The 18153-nt window shown below is 41.0% G+C and overlaps 1 protein-coding gene across 1 annotated transcript in view; it reads right to left on the bottom strand.

The window, feature by feature from the left end:
* Positions 1 to 18153, bottom strand: part of LOC311043529 (neural-cadherin) — a gene marked incomplete at both ends in the record, with an annotated part of 322985 nt that overhangs the window by 184723 nt on the left and 120109 nt on the right. The window contains one exon of the mRNA XM_084054821.1: positions 13087 to 13229. Within this exon, the coding sequence (XP_083910947.1) occupies positions 13087 to 13229 (143 nt within the window). The remainder of the gene's footprint in view (positions 1 to 13086; positions 13230 to 18153) is intronic.

Raw genomic sequence — 18153 nt, 5'->3', positions numbered from 1 at the left:
TAAGTGTCTGTCCTTGAGCTGGTGATGAATACATTGACTGTGGGTAAAATGATGAATACAAATGAAGAGGAAGATAAAAGAGTGAGTCAGAGAGAGGGAGAGAGGGAGAGAGGGAGAGGGAGAGGGAGAGAGAAAGAGAAAGAGAAAGAGAAAGAGAAAGAGAGAGAGAGAGAGAGAGAGAGAGGGGCAGAGGGAGGGGGTATGCCAATGAATTGGTATGCCAATGAATGCAGGTACGAAAGGATACATGCTGTGGAGCATCCAAACATGTTAGCACTGAAGTCACAATGAAACGAAAGCAGCCAAAATGTGTGGAGGTACTTATTCTGGCCTACTGGCAAGAAATTAGGTGCTGATTGGTCCATTCATTGTGAGATTAGCTACGGACAAACACATAGATAGACAGACAGACAGACAGACAGACACATACACACTTTTCCCCCCTTTATTTATTTATTTTTTGACTGGACAATGCACAATAATTATTAATATTTTGCACTAGAGATAGCTAGGAGCTCATTTGTAGCACATACTGTACATTCAAGCATAGACTAAAAAACAATGAAAAGCTATTTGAAACATGTCTTTATATAGCTAGCTTCCTCCAGAGTCATGTCATAAAAATATGAGAAAACCAGAAAAATGTAAAGTGTCCATCGCCTCATGACACAATGAGGTTTCATTGTTCAAAAGGGGAGACTTTTATTTAACAACATTCAATAAAAGTCTATTATTGGCAACTTGTCTTTGTCTGTCCAGACAGACAAAGGTTTGTCAATATTGGCCAGCTTTGCTGCCAATTTCATCGTTACAATGTAATGTTGGTGCTATGATCTTTAATGTTTAAAGTTTTCCTATTCTAAACTCATAAGAGCACTCTGCTTATTTTGACAAAGGTTTTTGGTTAAAATGCTTGTTTGTTCACAAGAAACATCATTCATCATTATGTGGATCTGCAATCATAGATTGTGAGTAAGTGGCTATAAGAGTAGTTGGCTTAAGTTCATCTGTGTGAACTGTTCATGGTGTGAAATGTACCCCCCATGCTGCACTTATTTTGGAATTGTACCAACACTAACAAGTTTTAGAAGGATGTATCTCGGTATATTGACTCTAACTTTTGTCTTTGCTGGCAAAATATTCAGTTTTGATCAAATTCATTTGATCATTATTATAGCTAAATTTCATAAACATAAATCCAAATGTAATCATTCCAAACCCTCTTTCATGGTATTTGAGATTGAAGTCAGACAGTACATTAAAACAATGTATGACTCAAAAAATAAGAAAGCTGCAAGAACTGTCCTTTTGTGTGAGTTATGGTCCACGTCTACAGTGTTAAATAAATGAACTGCTAAACAAAGCAACGGCTGCGACACAGAGTGTAAAATGGGGAGTTCTGACCGAGAAGAAGCTACTGATGAGAGAGAGAGCCAAACGTCAAAGTGTGGCTGCCAGAGATGCTTCAAGCAAAGGTAAGCCTGCAATTCCGCTGGTCCATGACAGCTAAGCTAAGTCTTACACAAAATGCACAGGCAATGAAAATGTCTGGAAGCCGACAAAGAGATAATGAGATTAATTCCTAGGGTATTGATTTGGCATGTGACAGTTGGGATGTGGCCCAGGACAGTTGCCACTTCTTTTCACCTGACAGTGACGGAGGCCGTAATCAGTGTTGCCAGATTTTGCGAGAGAAATAAGCAACACAAATCTGATATGGGGGTCCCTGGCACAAAATGTTTTCTGATGGGGGGCCCCAAGGACAAATACCTTCCTTGCCATAAAAATGTTTGAGAACCACTGGTTTTAACAACAGTAGTTTAGCCCGAATAAGCAACTAGACTTTAGAAACAAGCCCAAAAACCGCAACCCGCAACTACCACTATTCACAAGCAACTTAACAGAAAAACAAGCCAAAGGCGCTTATAATAAGCAGACATGGCAACACTGGGCGTAATGCACACAGAGGAACACGCTATCCCTCTCAGTTCTGCTTCCTGCTGAACAGATGTCCCGACCAACCTGTAGGAGTCGCTAGTACAGCTACAAAAGATGCACTGCCAGCTTCCTACCCACAAACACAGCCAATTGTGTTGGTCGCCCTCATTCTTTCATCTAGGCTCGCCTTTTAATTACAGACGTTATTGTGCACTGCTGTTGTATTCTGTCATTGTCAATAACCTTCAGTTCATCATTACAACAAACAGGCAAGTATTCAGGCCAAGTCTTCCACCTGTTCGACTTGACGGCATCCAGAGATAAAAAAGCAATTTACTCATATTCCAAATGGATGGCAGACTGGATGCATTTCTCCTCAGTTCTCATTATCCACATCCCAATAGTCTATTGTGAAGAGCACCGCAAGACCAATAGGGGATTGAATTGTTTAGCAGATTTTCAAGAGATCACGGTAACAACAACAAAAAATAAATAAAAATATACAATGAAACAAACACGATCTGTAACATAAGCCCCAATCCATACCCTACCCACGCTCTTACCACAGTGCCAGGGGAGTCTACTCTGGCATGATGGATAGAGATAGAGCCAGGAGCGAGTTGAAGAGGGAGGTTAATGTGACCAGCTCAATAACTGCAGCCAGAGGACAAAACCTGAGATCTAAATTAAAAACACTGCATATTGCTCTTAATGTTTTGTATTTGCTTTTTAAATGATAAATATCTTACTTTTTTTTCAAGTTGGAGCAAGCAAAGGGAATGGTTGAATTATTGAATTATTGAAAAGTTAATTCAAAGCGTGTTATCAAAACTTCAGTATTGTTTTGTGTGATTATTTTTGTCTTTTACATTAAGTTTGTATGATATTAGCATTGGAAATATCTGTTATGGGAATGCTAAAGCAGAGTAAGCCTGTACCATAAAGTGTATTGTAACGCGGGAACAAATGCCAGCCTATTCCCAGCTACAGTATTGCCTACAGCCTATTGTATGTGTGTTTACTGGATGTAATGTGTTCTTATTGGCTCACAGACAGAGTTCCCATGTGTATCTGTGCAGCCCGCCTGTTTGAGTTGTTGTCTTCCGGTTTCCAATGTGTATGGTCGTAGAGTGATTATCCTCCGTCTGTGCCAGGGACCGCGGACCGACAGCCACAAAGTGTCTTACAGTAGTATATGCGTGAGCTATACTGCCTACCTGTACTGCTGCTGTGTTATCGCCGACCTGAAATGCTGTTATTGTGCAAAGCAAAGCAAAGCAAAGTTTGTTGTTTACCCAGGGTGTCGGACTAAGCACGAAGCTTGTTTCCAGCTGGACCCTGCATGGAAGCCTTGCTCAAGGGCTATTCAGCGGTGATTCATGATTGATGTGATGAATTGGGGAATCGAACTAGGGACCTTCCGGTATCAAGGCCGCCCCTCTAACCACTAGGCCACCGCTGCCACTAACGAGTACTGCCTGTGACGAGTACTGTAAACCTGCCGTTCTGCCAGTAAAACGTCCTGACTGTATATTCCTTGTTGTGGCATTATTTCACCCACTCGCCTCCAATACCACACAAAGTGTAGGAAAAGTAACCCCGCCACAGTAGTATTTGAATTTTTGAACGAGAGCTCTCGTTCTAGTGAACAGATATCTGGAGTCTGTGATATCGCCCTGACAACCAACAACAACCAATGAAACCCATGACTATCCCTTCAGGCTATGGAATCTGTTATTGCCTGACAACCAACGACAACCAATCAAATCCATGACTGTCCCTTCGGGCTATGGAATCTAAAGTCCCAAATAAAAAATGTACTTGAGTATTAAAAGTACAAAAGTATTGGCATTAAAATGTACTTAAAGTACAAAAAGTAAAAGTACTAACATATTTGAAAATAGCAAGATCTACAAGCTCACAAGTCACAACGCGAGCCGATCAATCGGCCCGCCGATTAAAAAAGCCGGTTTTAGGTCACACCGGCTGGATCGGTGCTCGGCTGGTCACTGTCATAAATTCCAATTTTATGCCGGTCAAATTGAAACTGCGTTGGCACTGCACAGCAACAGCATGATGATCAAAGTCGTGTGAGTCAACTCAGTAAACATTAGCAAGGGAAGCCCACAGATGGTGCTGATTACCAATTAAATAAGGATACACATATTGAATATCTATATAATATGGAATATATTATATTCCATAATGCTGCGTGCAATCAATGTAGTGACTGTCGGTTCGTCAATCACGGGGAATTTAAAGGCAGTAACCAGTAAGTGCGTCACCACCAGGCTTCTCATACGGTCCATGCAAAATATGTTGTAGACTACAGAAAAAAATAGCCTTTAAAGTTCCCTTTTATTGTAGCCAGTTGCAAAGAAAAATCACCCCCTGACTCTCTTTGCATATGCTGTTGAAAAGACAACTTTGGCATGGACGGGTGGTGTGTGTGTGTGTGTGTGTGTGTGTGTGTGTGTGTGTGTGTGTGTGTGTGTGCATGCGATGTGATGCGTGTGCGCGCACTTCTCTCATACAGACAGTAGCTGCTCATTCCTCCTACCTGCAGGGTTGCCTCTTATTCCAAATAAATTACTAGGTGCCATCTGAAAAGTCCTTAATGCTGTAAACAGCTTCTAACAACAACTCTAAAAGACGTTGTGATGTGATCATCATGATATCAGCCATCCATTCCACACTGCTGGTTTAATTCATGTGCCTACAGACGTCTTCTCATCTATTCAGCTGTAGCCTATTAAAGCTCGTTAAGACTCTTCTGAAAGTCCACTGAGCAACAGAGTAGTGTAACATTAGTCAGAGGTTAAAACAAGCCAAAACAGTGACATAAGGTGAGAGAGATGAAGCAGGGACCCCCTTCTATATTGTATGACATTTTTACTTGCTCTGCTCTTTTTTCCCCTCTACACTATACAGTACCTCTTTGCCAAAAATAGCAGATCTACAAGCTTGTGAGCTAGATCTGCTATTTTTGGCTTTAGTCCTCCTTAGAAATGGGATGCTAGTGGTTAATGCAAAAAAATATCATATCACACAAAGATTTGGTGCCCCCCCCTGTAGTAACTCTGAGGACCCCCTAGGGGTCCCGGACCCCCTGTTGAAGACCCCTGGACTAGAGTGACATGTGCTCCGAGGAGCACTTTTTCTAGTTTATTTTTGCTTTTAGTTCAAATAAGAAAATAATTTTGCATTAAGATAAGATTTTGTTAGTTAAAAAAGATTACCATTTTTAACACATTGACCGCCAGAGGTTAATCTCATAATGTACTCACCAGTGCCAACGTTTTATTGTTTGTCGGGTCGCCATAGACCAGTGGCGTTGTTAGGGGTGGGCTTCGGTGGCTATAGCCACCAATGTTTCATCCAAAGCCACCAATAAAAAAAATTGGAAAAAAAAAAAGAAAAAGTTTTTCTTTCTTTTTTTTTTTTTTTTTAATTATATATCTATCACCCTAACCTAACCCTACCCCTAACCCTAAAACCGAAATAAAGTAACAAAAAACGGGGGGAAAAGTACCCCAATCCGCGAAATCCGCGGAAAAAAACGCGCGCGCGGGGGAAGGGGCACACGCGCGCGTGCATGTGCCCGTTGCCTGCGGGGCTACGCCCCCGACCTAGTAGAGACCTAGCGACGCGTCTGCCATAGACCTTGTTAAAATCCTTAAAATTGAGCTGCGCACTGTTTGTAAACATCGCGGACATCTGCCTGGTTTGAACAGTGAAAACCACGTGTCAAACGGAATCTCCATGTTGTAGTTAGAACGGTTTATGTTAAACAGTGATCACGAGGAGAAGAAAACAACAAGGAGAAAATTGAGTTTCAGTTTCGTCATTAGAACGAGGGCTGACGGCATCGGCAAAACCGGATCCCGATTAATTCTGTTTCCGGTGGTGTTACAATGAAATGTGCCGTACCGGAAAAAAAAAAAAAAAAAAAGAGAATCGAAAAAAAGGAAAAAGCACCACGGCCCGTAGGCTACGGGATCGGCGCTTTACGGTTGGATTTATCGGCCCGTAGGCTACGGGCCTGGCGGTGAGAGTGTTAATAAATAATAATTTCAATAACTGATCTCAATATGGACCCGTAATAAGTTTTGCCAAAATCATGCAGCTCTATAACAGCGACAGCCATAACAGCAATGGTACAATAAAAAAAATTATATAGGCTACAGTAGTATTCTTTTTAAAATTCTTCTTGTTTTTGTAATGACTTCAGGCCTTTCGTTGCATAGTTAGGGCATCAATATATAGCCATATCATGATATTAGACTGGATATCGTCTGTGATTTTGGATATTGTACTATTATGATATGGCATAAGTGCTCTTTTCCTGGTTTAATCTTATTGGTACTCTGGTATTGGCAAATACACAAAATTAAGTACTTGTACTTAGCCTGAAAAAAATCTAGTTAGAAAATAGAATATCGGTATCGGTAAAACCGGTATCGGCAGGTCAGACTTTAAAAAAAACGGTAATCGGTATCGGCCAAGGATTTTGCATTTGGTGCATCTCTACTTGCTAGCATCATTTGCTTCCACGCATTTCACTCGTTTCCATTTCCTATCCACTCATCTGCCCTACCATCATTTGTTGACATTTACATACTGTACATTCCCAAACTATGTTATAACCAGGGGTGCACATAACTTTTTAGGTTCTCTCACGCCGTTTGGTGAAGCCCCCAAGGTTGGTGCCCTGTGCTGCGCTGTTTTTATCCGCCAGATTGGGACGTTCACGGCATATTTTGCACCATTACGGTGCGTTCATCATCGGTGACGAGTGCCTCTAACAGCCGCTGCTGGCTGCGTGCACGCAGCGAAGCAATGCGAGGCGACGCGAGGCAACACTCATACAATCACGTGCAACATGCGTCCTCTCCCCCTGCGCCTAATGGCTGTACATGGGGCCGACGGGTGCTTTAGCGTTATTGTGTGAGTGTGGCTTCAGAAAGTAAATTCCTAGCCTCGATCTCCAGGCTTTTATTTTTTAGTTTTGCTAAAAAATAAAAGCTGGGAAATTCCTGTCCCAGCTGTTGGTACGCAAAAGCGCCCCGCGTCGTCTGATGTGGTGCGCATTTTTTATTTTGGGTGCGCATGCGCACCTGCGCACCAGTTATGTGCACCCCTGGTTACAACTACCAATGCCAACCACATCAATCACCTACATAGCAGAAATCACACACGCACACCGACCAACAATCTGCCACATGCCAGAATATGGCCTGCCCTCACAAACCCACATCCACAAACATCCAGCCACTGCCAGCTCTCGTTCACCATGACATCTAGATGTCATTCATTCTTGTTAGTTAATGATCTCCAAAAATATTTTGAGGTCATCATGTTTATACACCATCTGAAACTGGGATATTGACCTTGTTCTCATGCAGTCAAAACACATTGGACAAATATGTATAAATCTACGGGTTACCAACCTTTGGTGTGCTTATTATTAATAATCGTTAAACAAAAGATCAGCATGTATATTAATCAACATCAGAATGAATATAATAGCTGCCTGACTACACTTCATGCCGATTCACCTATTTCCCCGAAATATTGCACTTTGGGTACATTCACTCACCAAACAAGCCGCAACCATTGCATTTTTACCATAACATGCATGTCTTCACTGCATATATTTTAATAAAGTAAACTGTAGACCTATATATTTTCTAAATATAGGCCTATCCAATGCTTTTAATTTAAAAAATCGATGACCGGGCCCTCGTACCGCCGTCCACATTAGGGGCGGAGCTAAGTAACTCAAATGAAGGACAATGATTTTCAACCGAGTTCAATGAGGCTACTCACAAGTGGCTATGACAAGCAGGTCAAAAGTTATGACAAAAAATATAAACTATCAAATATCGTCCAATCAGAATAGTGGGAGGAGCTATGCAAAACCAATGAAGGACAATGATTCTAAACCAAATCCAACGATGTCTTCCACAAGTGAAGTCTGTGTGGCAATCAGTTCATAAGTTCCGTAGGAAAAAAAAAAAAACTTGACCTTTTCACTACCTGTTTGACGGTGAAGCATGGAAGTTTGATGCTTCGCTTTTGATAACGTTTCATCGTTAAGGTCTTATGTACGCTGAGCGAGTCTGATCCACATCAGACCCTCCTCCTAGGAGGATTTCATTAAAGTACGACTTGTGTAAATGGCATTAATGCACTAAAATGCCACAAGTAAGTTGGGACATGATACAGATGCATATTTTCACACAGAGGTGAAACCGTATTGTGGGGCTTCAACTTTGACATTTCGTAGGGTGTACTATTGAGCCATTAGGCCACGGCCCTTTTTGAGATCGATGAAATACCTAATTATTCACCACTTGTGATGTGTGTGCAAAGTTGCGCACGATTCATTTGTGCTATAATAATAATAACATAATGATTCCATGCATTTCAGACCTAAAAATGCCATGCTACACTATGTCGTCCAATGTAAAAACAATAAAAACGAAGTCATGCTACACTATGTTGTCCGATGTGAAAAACATTTTTAAAAATTACATGCTGCATACACTATGTCGTCCGATGTAAAAAACATAAAACATGACATGCTACACTATGTCGTCCGATGTAAAAAACATAAAACATGACATGCTACACTATGTCGTCCGATGTAAAAAACATTAAAAAAAATGCCATGCTACACTATGTCGTCCGATGTAAAAATGAAATCACTGTCCTTGTCCATCTCCTGTCAGCATAAGCATCTAATAGGACCTAGAAACCATGAAAGAGAGCAGCTAGTACTGTGTGTGTGTGTGTGTGTGTGTGTGTGTGTGTGTGTGTGTGTGTGTGTGTGTGTGTGTGTGTGTGTGTGTGTGTGTGTGTGTGTGTGTGTGTGTGTGTGTGTGTGTGTGTGTGTGTGTGTGTGTGTGTGTGTGTGTGTGTGCACGTATGTGTGTGCACATTATGTAGTCTGAGGTCGGGGCCAGTGCACATCATTGCTCGTAAGAGATGGCAAAGATGTTTCTGCAGGGGTCCATGGGCAGCCGTCACTTCACATGAGGCAGGCTGGCACAGAGTAACAGGACAGGGCAGTGGGAAGAGATGTGGGCACAGCTTTGGGCGTGTTAAGAGGCAGGAGAGAGACAGAGAGCAGGGGGTGAGGAGAGACTGGAATGAGGCGGGGAAAGGGAGACAGAAAAGCAGAGGAGGAAATAGTGTAGAGTAAAATGATCCTTATTATTATTATCCTGTAATGTTTTTTAATTAGTGTAGTGTTTAAATTGTATGCTTTGTACACTGTAATCAGGGCGTCATTGGAAAAGAGGGCTGGCTCTCAAGTGTCCTTCCTGAATAAATAAAGGTGAAAGAAAGAACATCCTGAGTGTTTATTTAACTTTGTAATCCTTAGCAACAAATTGATGAATTAACACTGAGGATGCCACGTGTAGGGATGGAGAAAGAGGGAAGGAGAATGACTGGTTGAGGGAGGAAGACCCCAGGGCAGCCAGGTTTTTCTCTTTCAGTGCCACATATGATCCACATCTCACCATGGGAGGTAACAGATAGAGCAGAGAGAGGGGGGGGGTGGGGGGGATGTAGCGTAACAGTGAAAGCAACAGACTAGATGGACAAGAAGAGAAAGGCAGAGATAAATAATGAGAGAGAGAGAGAGGAGAGAGAGAGAGGAGGAGAGAGAAAGAGGGGAACAAGACCACCAAACAATAAGGGTCTGTTACATAACACTAGGGATCAGCTTCAGGTCAGAAACATTGGACCGAATAAGATGGGGGGGGGGGGGGTTGGGTGAAGCGAGATGACAGCATGACAAACACAGCCCCATTATCGGTTCCTGGGGACTCTTCCATTGGCCTTGTAGCAAGACAACAGAAAAAGAAAAAGAAAACAGGGCTTTTCCTCCATAGCATCCCCATGAGGAATTGTCTTGTCTAAAATACCATAAAACCTCTAGGAGAAAAAAAACAAAAAAATACACACACACACACACACACACACACACACACACACACACACACACACACACACACACACACACACACACACACACACACACACACACACACACACACACACACACACACACTGCCAAGAGGCTCCCTCGGCCAAAAAATGATCGGGCCATTTATTGGCGCCAGCATTTCCCTGTGCGCTCAGTAAATATTTCCCCCAGCTCCCACACAGAGGGTGTTTTTGGTATTTATGGGTTTTAATAGGATGAGCGTGATCATCATATTGACTGGCCTGTTTGAATCCTAATGGGTGTGTTAAATCTCAAGAAACGCACTGTATTCCTGGGTGAGTTACTGTTGAATTAACTTGGAGAGAGGGAGAGCGGGAGAGGGAGAAAAAAAAAACACGAATGATTGAAGGCATTTAGGCTGGGTGGGAGAGACTCACTAAACAGAGGGGAGAAGAAGCCATAAATGATCTTCAGCAACAGAAAAAAAGGGAGACAGATATACAGTGTGAGAGAGAGAGAGAGAGAGAGAGAGAGAGAGAGAGAGAGAGAGAGAGAGAGAGAGAGAAATCCATACCCTTCTTTCATTATAAGAATCATAAATGTGCTTTAATGACCACATATTAGGCTCTTTGACACCAGATACATGCATCAATATGAGAAGCACTATAATGTGAGAGTCAATCATTTTAATCTAACAGATGGTGTAAAGATTGTGTGTGTGCGTGCGTGCGCGTGTGCATGTCAGCCCATTGAGTATCTAACCAGTAGTCAGTATTGACTGCTAGAGAAGAATGATCTTTGAAGATCTTTGGTTATGGTAGACATTCACAGCTTGACAGTCTCATAAGTAGAGAGAAGGAGTTGTGGTTAAACAATTTGATCTTCTTTCATTTTTCAAAATGCATATAACTTTGTTAAAATAAACTCTCATGTATTTGAAAGGGCTTTATTTCATTATACCGCAGCCTTAAGCCATCATGCCAAATAAAACCCGCTGAGAAGCACCGGGTTGTTGAAGGGTCTTATGCTGTAGACGGAAGAAGAAACTGAATTATGTGGTAACGCTGTATTTTAGTTCTTGGTCACAACAGTACAAATAATTAAGTTAAAAATCACTGTAGACCGATGCTGGACTGATTTATTAGATACAGTATGTAGTCTTAAGGCTGACACTGTGGACAGATATGAAAAGTGTTTTTGTTCTCAAGTGAATGGGATATTTCTTTCTTAAGAAAATGGTTACATACATTTATGATAAGATTTCTTTATTTGTCATTTTTTTCCCATCTGCAAGCAGCTTTGGGGGGGAAAAAAAGTAATGATGTTTCTCCTAGTTAAAGACAGCAACAATTAATAAAATAATAAAATAAATAGTGCACCAGGTGGTCTGCAAACATAATTCCTAGCCTACAGTATGATGTAACGCATAGATCGAAATAATGCCAAAATGTTACATACAGTAGATAACGATAATGGCAATATATTAGCTGGATGATATGCATCATTACAGCACAGCATTACACCATAATGATGTTAATGTTAGATAGATGATAATGATGCTAACCTTTGATGTGACACAAAGAATAAAGTGTTGGATGATTACTACCCATACAGAAGTTTAGTTTTGTTCAGTTTCTTTTATCCTAAATTTCCAACTGCGTATGTGTACTCTCTGTAACTACATAATAGTGAATTAGAGAGATAGAGTAGAGACATTTAAAAATCAAAATGGCAAAAAGACAAATTATAGTATCTGTTCCTAGCCAATCAGATCAAGTTATGAGCTTTAGTCCTTTCCTCTGTTCAATGAAAAAAAAACACTACTATCAACTGACAGTGAATGTCACTGCTACTGAACAGAGGAAATTGCGGTTTGAGTAATTGAATTTGTAAAAGTCATCGTATTACCCTTTAAAGCGATATGCAGATTCGACGGAGGTGGCAATTTACAAAAGGGTCGAATGGCTATGAAATTAGTTTTCACTCTCCCTACCCCAACTAACCCAGTTTCCCCATTTCAGATTGCTTCTGGCTTTGCAGAGTGAGGTTCAGAAGCAGCTGAGACTGTGGTTGTAAACCTCCAATGGCATTTCATAATTAAGGAACTAGACTGGTGGAAAATACACAGTGTTCCTCGCAAATTTCACTTATTAGACTGACATCTCAACTATACAACCCTGTCTGGGTTGATACAACACATTTTCTCACAGGGAACAAAACATTTCTTTGAACATTTCACAAAATACTGGACAAGGCAAGGTGAGGGTTATACGCGTAAGAAAAACACAGGCGAGCCAAACATAATTGTCAAGAGTGCAATTCAGTTTACAATTTAGTCATTTAGCAGACTCTCTTCTCCAGAGCGACTCACAAAGTGCAAGATTAGAGTAAGTGGCATGAACCCTAGTCAACAAACTATATGGTAATTGGTCATGTACTGTAAATAGTGCAAATAAAATTAAGTGCTAAGTAACTAGGATAGCAAGTAGACACGTCTACGTCTACATCTGTCTACTGTAAATAACATACTATTTAAAAGTGAACAAGATATACTAGTATCTGTGTAAATAGACAACTAATGCACAATACAAATTGGAGCCTTTGCTGTAAATATTTGGTAAGGAGGCAAAGAGGCAAAGGAATAGCAGAGAACAGGACAAGAGACAAAAAAATAATGCAGAAAATAAACTGAAAACGTAAGAATCCAGTGAAGTGTGATATGGTGGAGAGATAGATCGCTGCTATCAGCGCCCTGCGGCTCCTGGTCTTATCTGCTTATTTAGGTGTGAGAACTGAGTGCATGCTATATGAAGTTAACAGATAGCTTACTGTATGAAGATTGAAGAAAAGAGCCACTATGATAAATGATGACCACAATGCTCAAATTTAGATAGCAGGTAATTTAGACAGATGCTAGGTTCATTCATCGTCTACCTAGTATCCTATAGTTTCAATGTAAAGATATATATTTTGAGAGAAATTGTTTAGACTGATGCTAGGTTCTTGGTTTACTCGTGAACCTAGTTTACAAAGGCACTATGCTGCCTCTGTACATTTGATGTACGCGTGTACTTGCTTATTGTAAGTCGCTCTGATTAAGAGCATCTGCTAAATGCCTAAATTGTAAATTGTAAAGAGGAAAAGAAACTGTTAACAACTGTTAATAAATAAGAGGAGAGGTGTCCAACCTTTCTGACTGTCGATAACAAAGTTGCCCTCGTCGTTGCCCATGGTGATTTTATATGTGATCCCATCACCATCAGGGTCCTTGGCAAGCACCGTGGCAACAAGCGTGTTGGGACCTGCATCCTCCGAGACGAATGTCCGATATCTGTCAACACATATGAGTGTGCACGTACCGTCGTACATGCGCACGCACGCGCACACGCACACACACACACACACACACACACACACACAGTCAACAGGATAGTACAGTATACGTGTACAGTATATTGTCAGGTGAATGTGATGGTGCAAGTGAGACACATCAGTAAATATTTGTCAATCTTTAAATTCATTTCAACCCCTGAGGAGAAATTATCTTTAGCACAGAGTTGTTAAAATCATCAGCACATAAAACAAAATGTGCAACAGTAGGTGAAGTGCTCCCCTTGTGTGTCCATAAATGTGTCAGGTGCAAATACATTATTGCTACACTATCATCACGCCCAGCTCAGCAGATTTTATTGTCTCATAATATCAATCAACACCATTTGTTCTCTCCTGGGCCAGTCCAGTATATTTCTGGTATGGGACTTAGTAAATATTCATCCAATTCGCTATGCAAATGTGGAGGATGTTAAGCCCAACGCTGGCATACGCGGTACGATTTTGGAAATGTTATTTCATTGCTACTCATACTGTACACGTAAATCATCCACTGTGTAAAGCCACAGCTCGTGATTTATGCGCTCACACTGTGCGGTCCAATCATAAAGCCGCGACCACAGCGACCTGAGTGCTCACGTTGTACGTCCCTGTCTCCCCCTGCTGTCCATTCGTTGGCAGTTGTCAATAAAGATTCATTTGAAAGCTGCCTATAGACTAGAGGGAAATGTGCCTCATATTGCAATGATGAAAACATGTTTATTTGATTGATATAGCCCAAACTACACAGTTTATATAGAGGACCTTGCTCCCCCATCAGACCACATTTCAGCGGTCTGATACAATAGAAATTATTAAATCAGATTTTTACATGAATTATTATAGGATTAAAATGTCATTCTCTATATCTCTTGTAAGAAAAATAGTGTTCAAAGCAGCTGATTAAGTTAATTAGATCAGCGTTTTTTATTAGAAGACTAGTACTTGTACAGTAAGTCACTTCCTGTACAAGCATCTTGTTTTGTGTGTTCCTGTGTCGTTCTCTTTCATTGGCACGGAAATAATTACTGAAAATATTTTCCAGTAATTATCCTGTATTCCCATCCTGTAATGGTGCCGTAGGTTCATTCAGTGAATGAGATCCCAGTTTTTCAATTCACTGACTGCATGCTAGTCAGAGGAGATTCGGTCGTTCAGCCCCATAGGTTCAGCCCTCCCGTCTGAACGAACCGATCCCAGTCCTTTCATTCACTGAGTGACTACAGTGTACATAGAGGGATCAGTCACTCCTCATACGAGTTCAGTCCAAAGAGGAAAGTTGCCTTTACGAGGCTGGCTTCCTTCTCTTGCGTCTACATGCTGCGTTGTGTTGTGGATGTGTATCTCGCTGTGGGCGTAGGCATGGCTTGGCTTTCAAAACTTCTATTTTCTACTTCACACAGGAGCAGTGAGACCCCCCCCCCCCCCACTGATATCAGGGAATCAGTAATCAGTGAAATTCGTCCCGACTCAACAAAAACTTGCAAGGCTCAAACATCTGGTCAGAATCAGGCTCAAATCATGCAGTGTATGCCCAGCTTAAGAGAGCTCTGGCGCTGGACATACAGCAATTTAATCCATAATTGTTCCTAAAAAGGATACCGCGGCGCTCACATTTAACAACCTGAGCCCTAGTGTCCCTATTCTGGGGTGAACATTCAACAAAAATAGCAGATCTACAGGTTTACAAGGTGTCACATTGCAACGCGTTACTTTTTAGATTGGCTATTCAGCGAAGATAGTTGGTGTAGAGGGGAAAATGAGGGGTATAGACCCCTGGGGGACTCCGGACAATGAAGTACATAGGATTTAAATGGCTACATATTATATGATACTAGGCAGCCAGATCTCTTCAGACCAACACACTCTTCTCATTATAATCAGAGTAAAATTGTTGCTACGGAATCCCCCTTCAATTTTCATCTTGTTTGGCAAGGTTGCTGTTTTTAATTTAGATCTTGAACTCTCTATTGGCTTCGCTCTGGCATCACTGATTAAAAGCAACACTTTCTGGAGATCAGCATATCAAACAATATTTACAGCTTTAATATGCCTTCATATCGGAACAACATGAGTAGGCAACATGATCACAGAATTAGGGTAGGTAGCCTAAACACTGAGCAAACAGTTGAGTGTGTATGCGTATATATTCCAGTTTATGGTCAATCATTAAATGAAATATAACTTATTTCAGGTCCAAAATATTTCCTATTTTCCTAGAGTTAATCAGGCTGACAAATATTAATTAGCCCTGTCTTATAAGTTGGAAAAACAGGAGGGCCTATTTTGGGGCAGGCACACTGGCATGAGGCACACATGTCGATTCATTGGTGAATCATTGGTGAATCTACAGTTTGCTGGGGGGCTCCAGCTAGCTTTTCCTCGCCAGCTTATGTTTGCATTTTGGTTACTAAACATGTGCCATGTGCTGATTTTGGAGGAGAGAATCAGATCTGCTTACCACACATCCAGCGCTTCGTGCTGGTGTGCCTGTTTCCCTAAAATACAGCCCACTTTCTCAACTATAATAAATACTTACACAATAACCAATTTTTAAGGACGAACTCACGCTGCAACCTGTAATGGTCTGAGAGGGACTTGGTTAAATTCATTAGTGAGGTGTGTTATGAATTTAACCAAGTCGCTCTCAGACCATTACACGTTGCAGCGTGAGTTCGGTGTGTTTTATGCACTGAGAACACAACCCCAGAGCTCTATATTGTTTTGTTTTAAGCAGGTAAAATACGGATATAATCTGTGCAATAATGACTTGAAATTACAGCGATTAAAATCTGTCCGAGGAATGAGCCACTAGGGGACCGGAACTGTAGGTCCAACAGCAGCAACTTTCTCAATAGCCTTATTAGCATTGCCTTTGGAGTGGACATACAGATGTGCCACTTCAAAACTTCACATGTCCTGCCATCGCCAAGACAGTACATTTTCAGGGGATTCCCAGGGCAATAAGAGGGACAAAGAAGGGCATTTAAAATGCTGAATTATTTTGATGATCACTGCTTTTATGATGCTAATTAATTTGAGCAACTGGTCAAATCACCTTTCGCCTCATAATGAGTCTGACACCTTGTTCAACACACATTCTTTTGTTCTCATGTATATGGATGTCTGTTGAAGGGAAAAACGGGGGTGTGTAGTGACAACTTCTTTTCAGGGGCAAAACAGTGCATTTTAAGGGAAGAAAAGGGAGGAAAACAATGCATTTTCAGGGCACTATCAGGGAAAGAACAGTAACGTGTGAAGTTTTGAAGTGGCACATCTGTATGATGACCTCATATATTGTGATTGGATAGCCTGCAGCCAACAACAACTAGGATCTTGTTAGTGTTGTTTGTTGCATTCTTACCACCATTCCTGTGGTGTCATGAAATATCATTATCAACAATATCAAGTACAATCGCAAGCAAACAGCAGCCACCACATTGAGGAGTCTTGTGGCTTTAGAATTTGGAATTGCATCTTCCCTGGGTAGGAAATATAACTATACAGTATACGTTGCAGCAAGAGGAAGTATACAGAATATGGAATATACAGATTATAAATGGGAGAATTAATCATCAACGGGGATATACAGAATATATACATGCAGCAGAAGGATGGCAAAAGTAGTGGAAATAGCGATAAACATAATGTGGTGAACTACAGAAATTCCAGTCCCTCCAGTCAAGCATTAGATCTGCACACCAACTTTACTAGAGGGGAATAAGGGTGCAGCTTTTTGTTCCGTTTTCAATTAATTTCCAAGAGATTGCATTGTGAAGACTGGAATTATTATATTTCCTTGATAATATCTGGAACTGGGAGACTTTTATCTGAAAATTAGCCTGAATGGGTGTTATTTTATGAATATTCATTCATATTTCTCAGAGTAAACATCAATTAGGCTGAGTATTTTCTCTCTTCTGCAAATGTCACTGCCCAGAATACATCCTGTGTGAAATTATGCATGGGTGGCATAGGTAAATGTCAGGTGTGTGTGTGTGTGTGTGTGTGTGTGTGTGTGTGTGTGTGTGTGTGTGTGTGTGTGTGTGTGTGTGTGTGTGTGTGTGTGTGTGTGTGTGTGTGTGTGTGTGTGTGTGTGTGTGTGTGCGCGCGTGTGCATGTGCGCGTGTGCGTGCATACAAACTGATGCCATGACAAGCACCATACAAGCACATACAATACAAGTATGGCTCTCCATCCCACTTCAACTGTATGTCATGCTGAGTTCATGAACTGTCAACAGAGAAATACAGATCTGGTCATTCTAAATAAATAAATACATAAATACACATCAAGACCATTGATCAGCTGGTATAACATAACATAACATAAATCTGTTTTGATCCCCATGAGGAATTTCAGTCATAGGCGTAACAGCAACAGCAGTAAGTGTGAAACACAGGAGAGGTACAGAGAGTAGAGAGATAAGAACAATTTTGAGAATAAAATATATAGACTTTGGAGTCTGACATTAGATATCTTCACTTGGTCTGACTGAGTAACATTAATATATGGATACATATAAGTAGGCTATAAATGTCCAATCTATCACCACTGAATATACTGTAAGCATGAATAAATGTGCAAAGCATTAAAAGTGAATACTAATATGTACAGTGTTACTCCGGCCTTGAGTAGGTTATCTGGTTAGTACTGTACATGTACAGTCTATCAACAGTGAATATAATGAATACATGGTGAAAGGACATATTGTGTGTGATATGAAATATAAGCTTACAATAAACACAATAGCCATTGTTTAGTTGCCTGTCTTCCATCTGTATGTTCAAGGGCTTCTGGAGAAACCAAACTTTTCAGTCACTTTATGCAAGGGGGAGGTGGCAGGCCATTCTTAAACATGGCGGAATGATTTTGTGTGTCTGATT

Source organism: Gymnoscopelus microlampas (genome assembly GCF_963454915.1).
Source record: "Gymnoscopelus microlampas genome assembly, chromosome: 1".
In the NCBI taxonomy this organism is placed as follows: domain Eukaryota; kingdom Metazoa; phylum Chordata; class Actinopteri; order Myctophiformes; family Myctophidae; genus Gymnoscopelus; species Gymnoscopelus microlampas.
The sequence above is the reverse complement of the archived record's forward strand: the minus strand, read 5'-3'. Positions and strand labels throughout refer to the sequence as shown.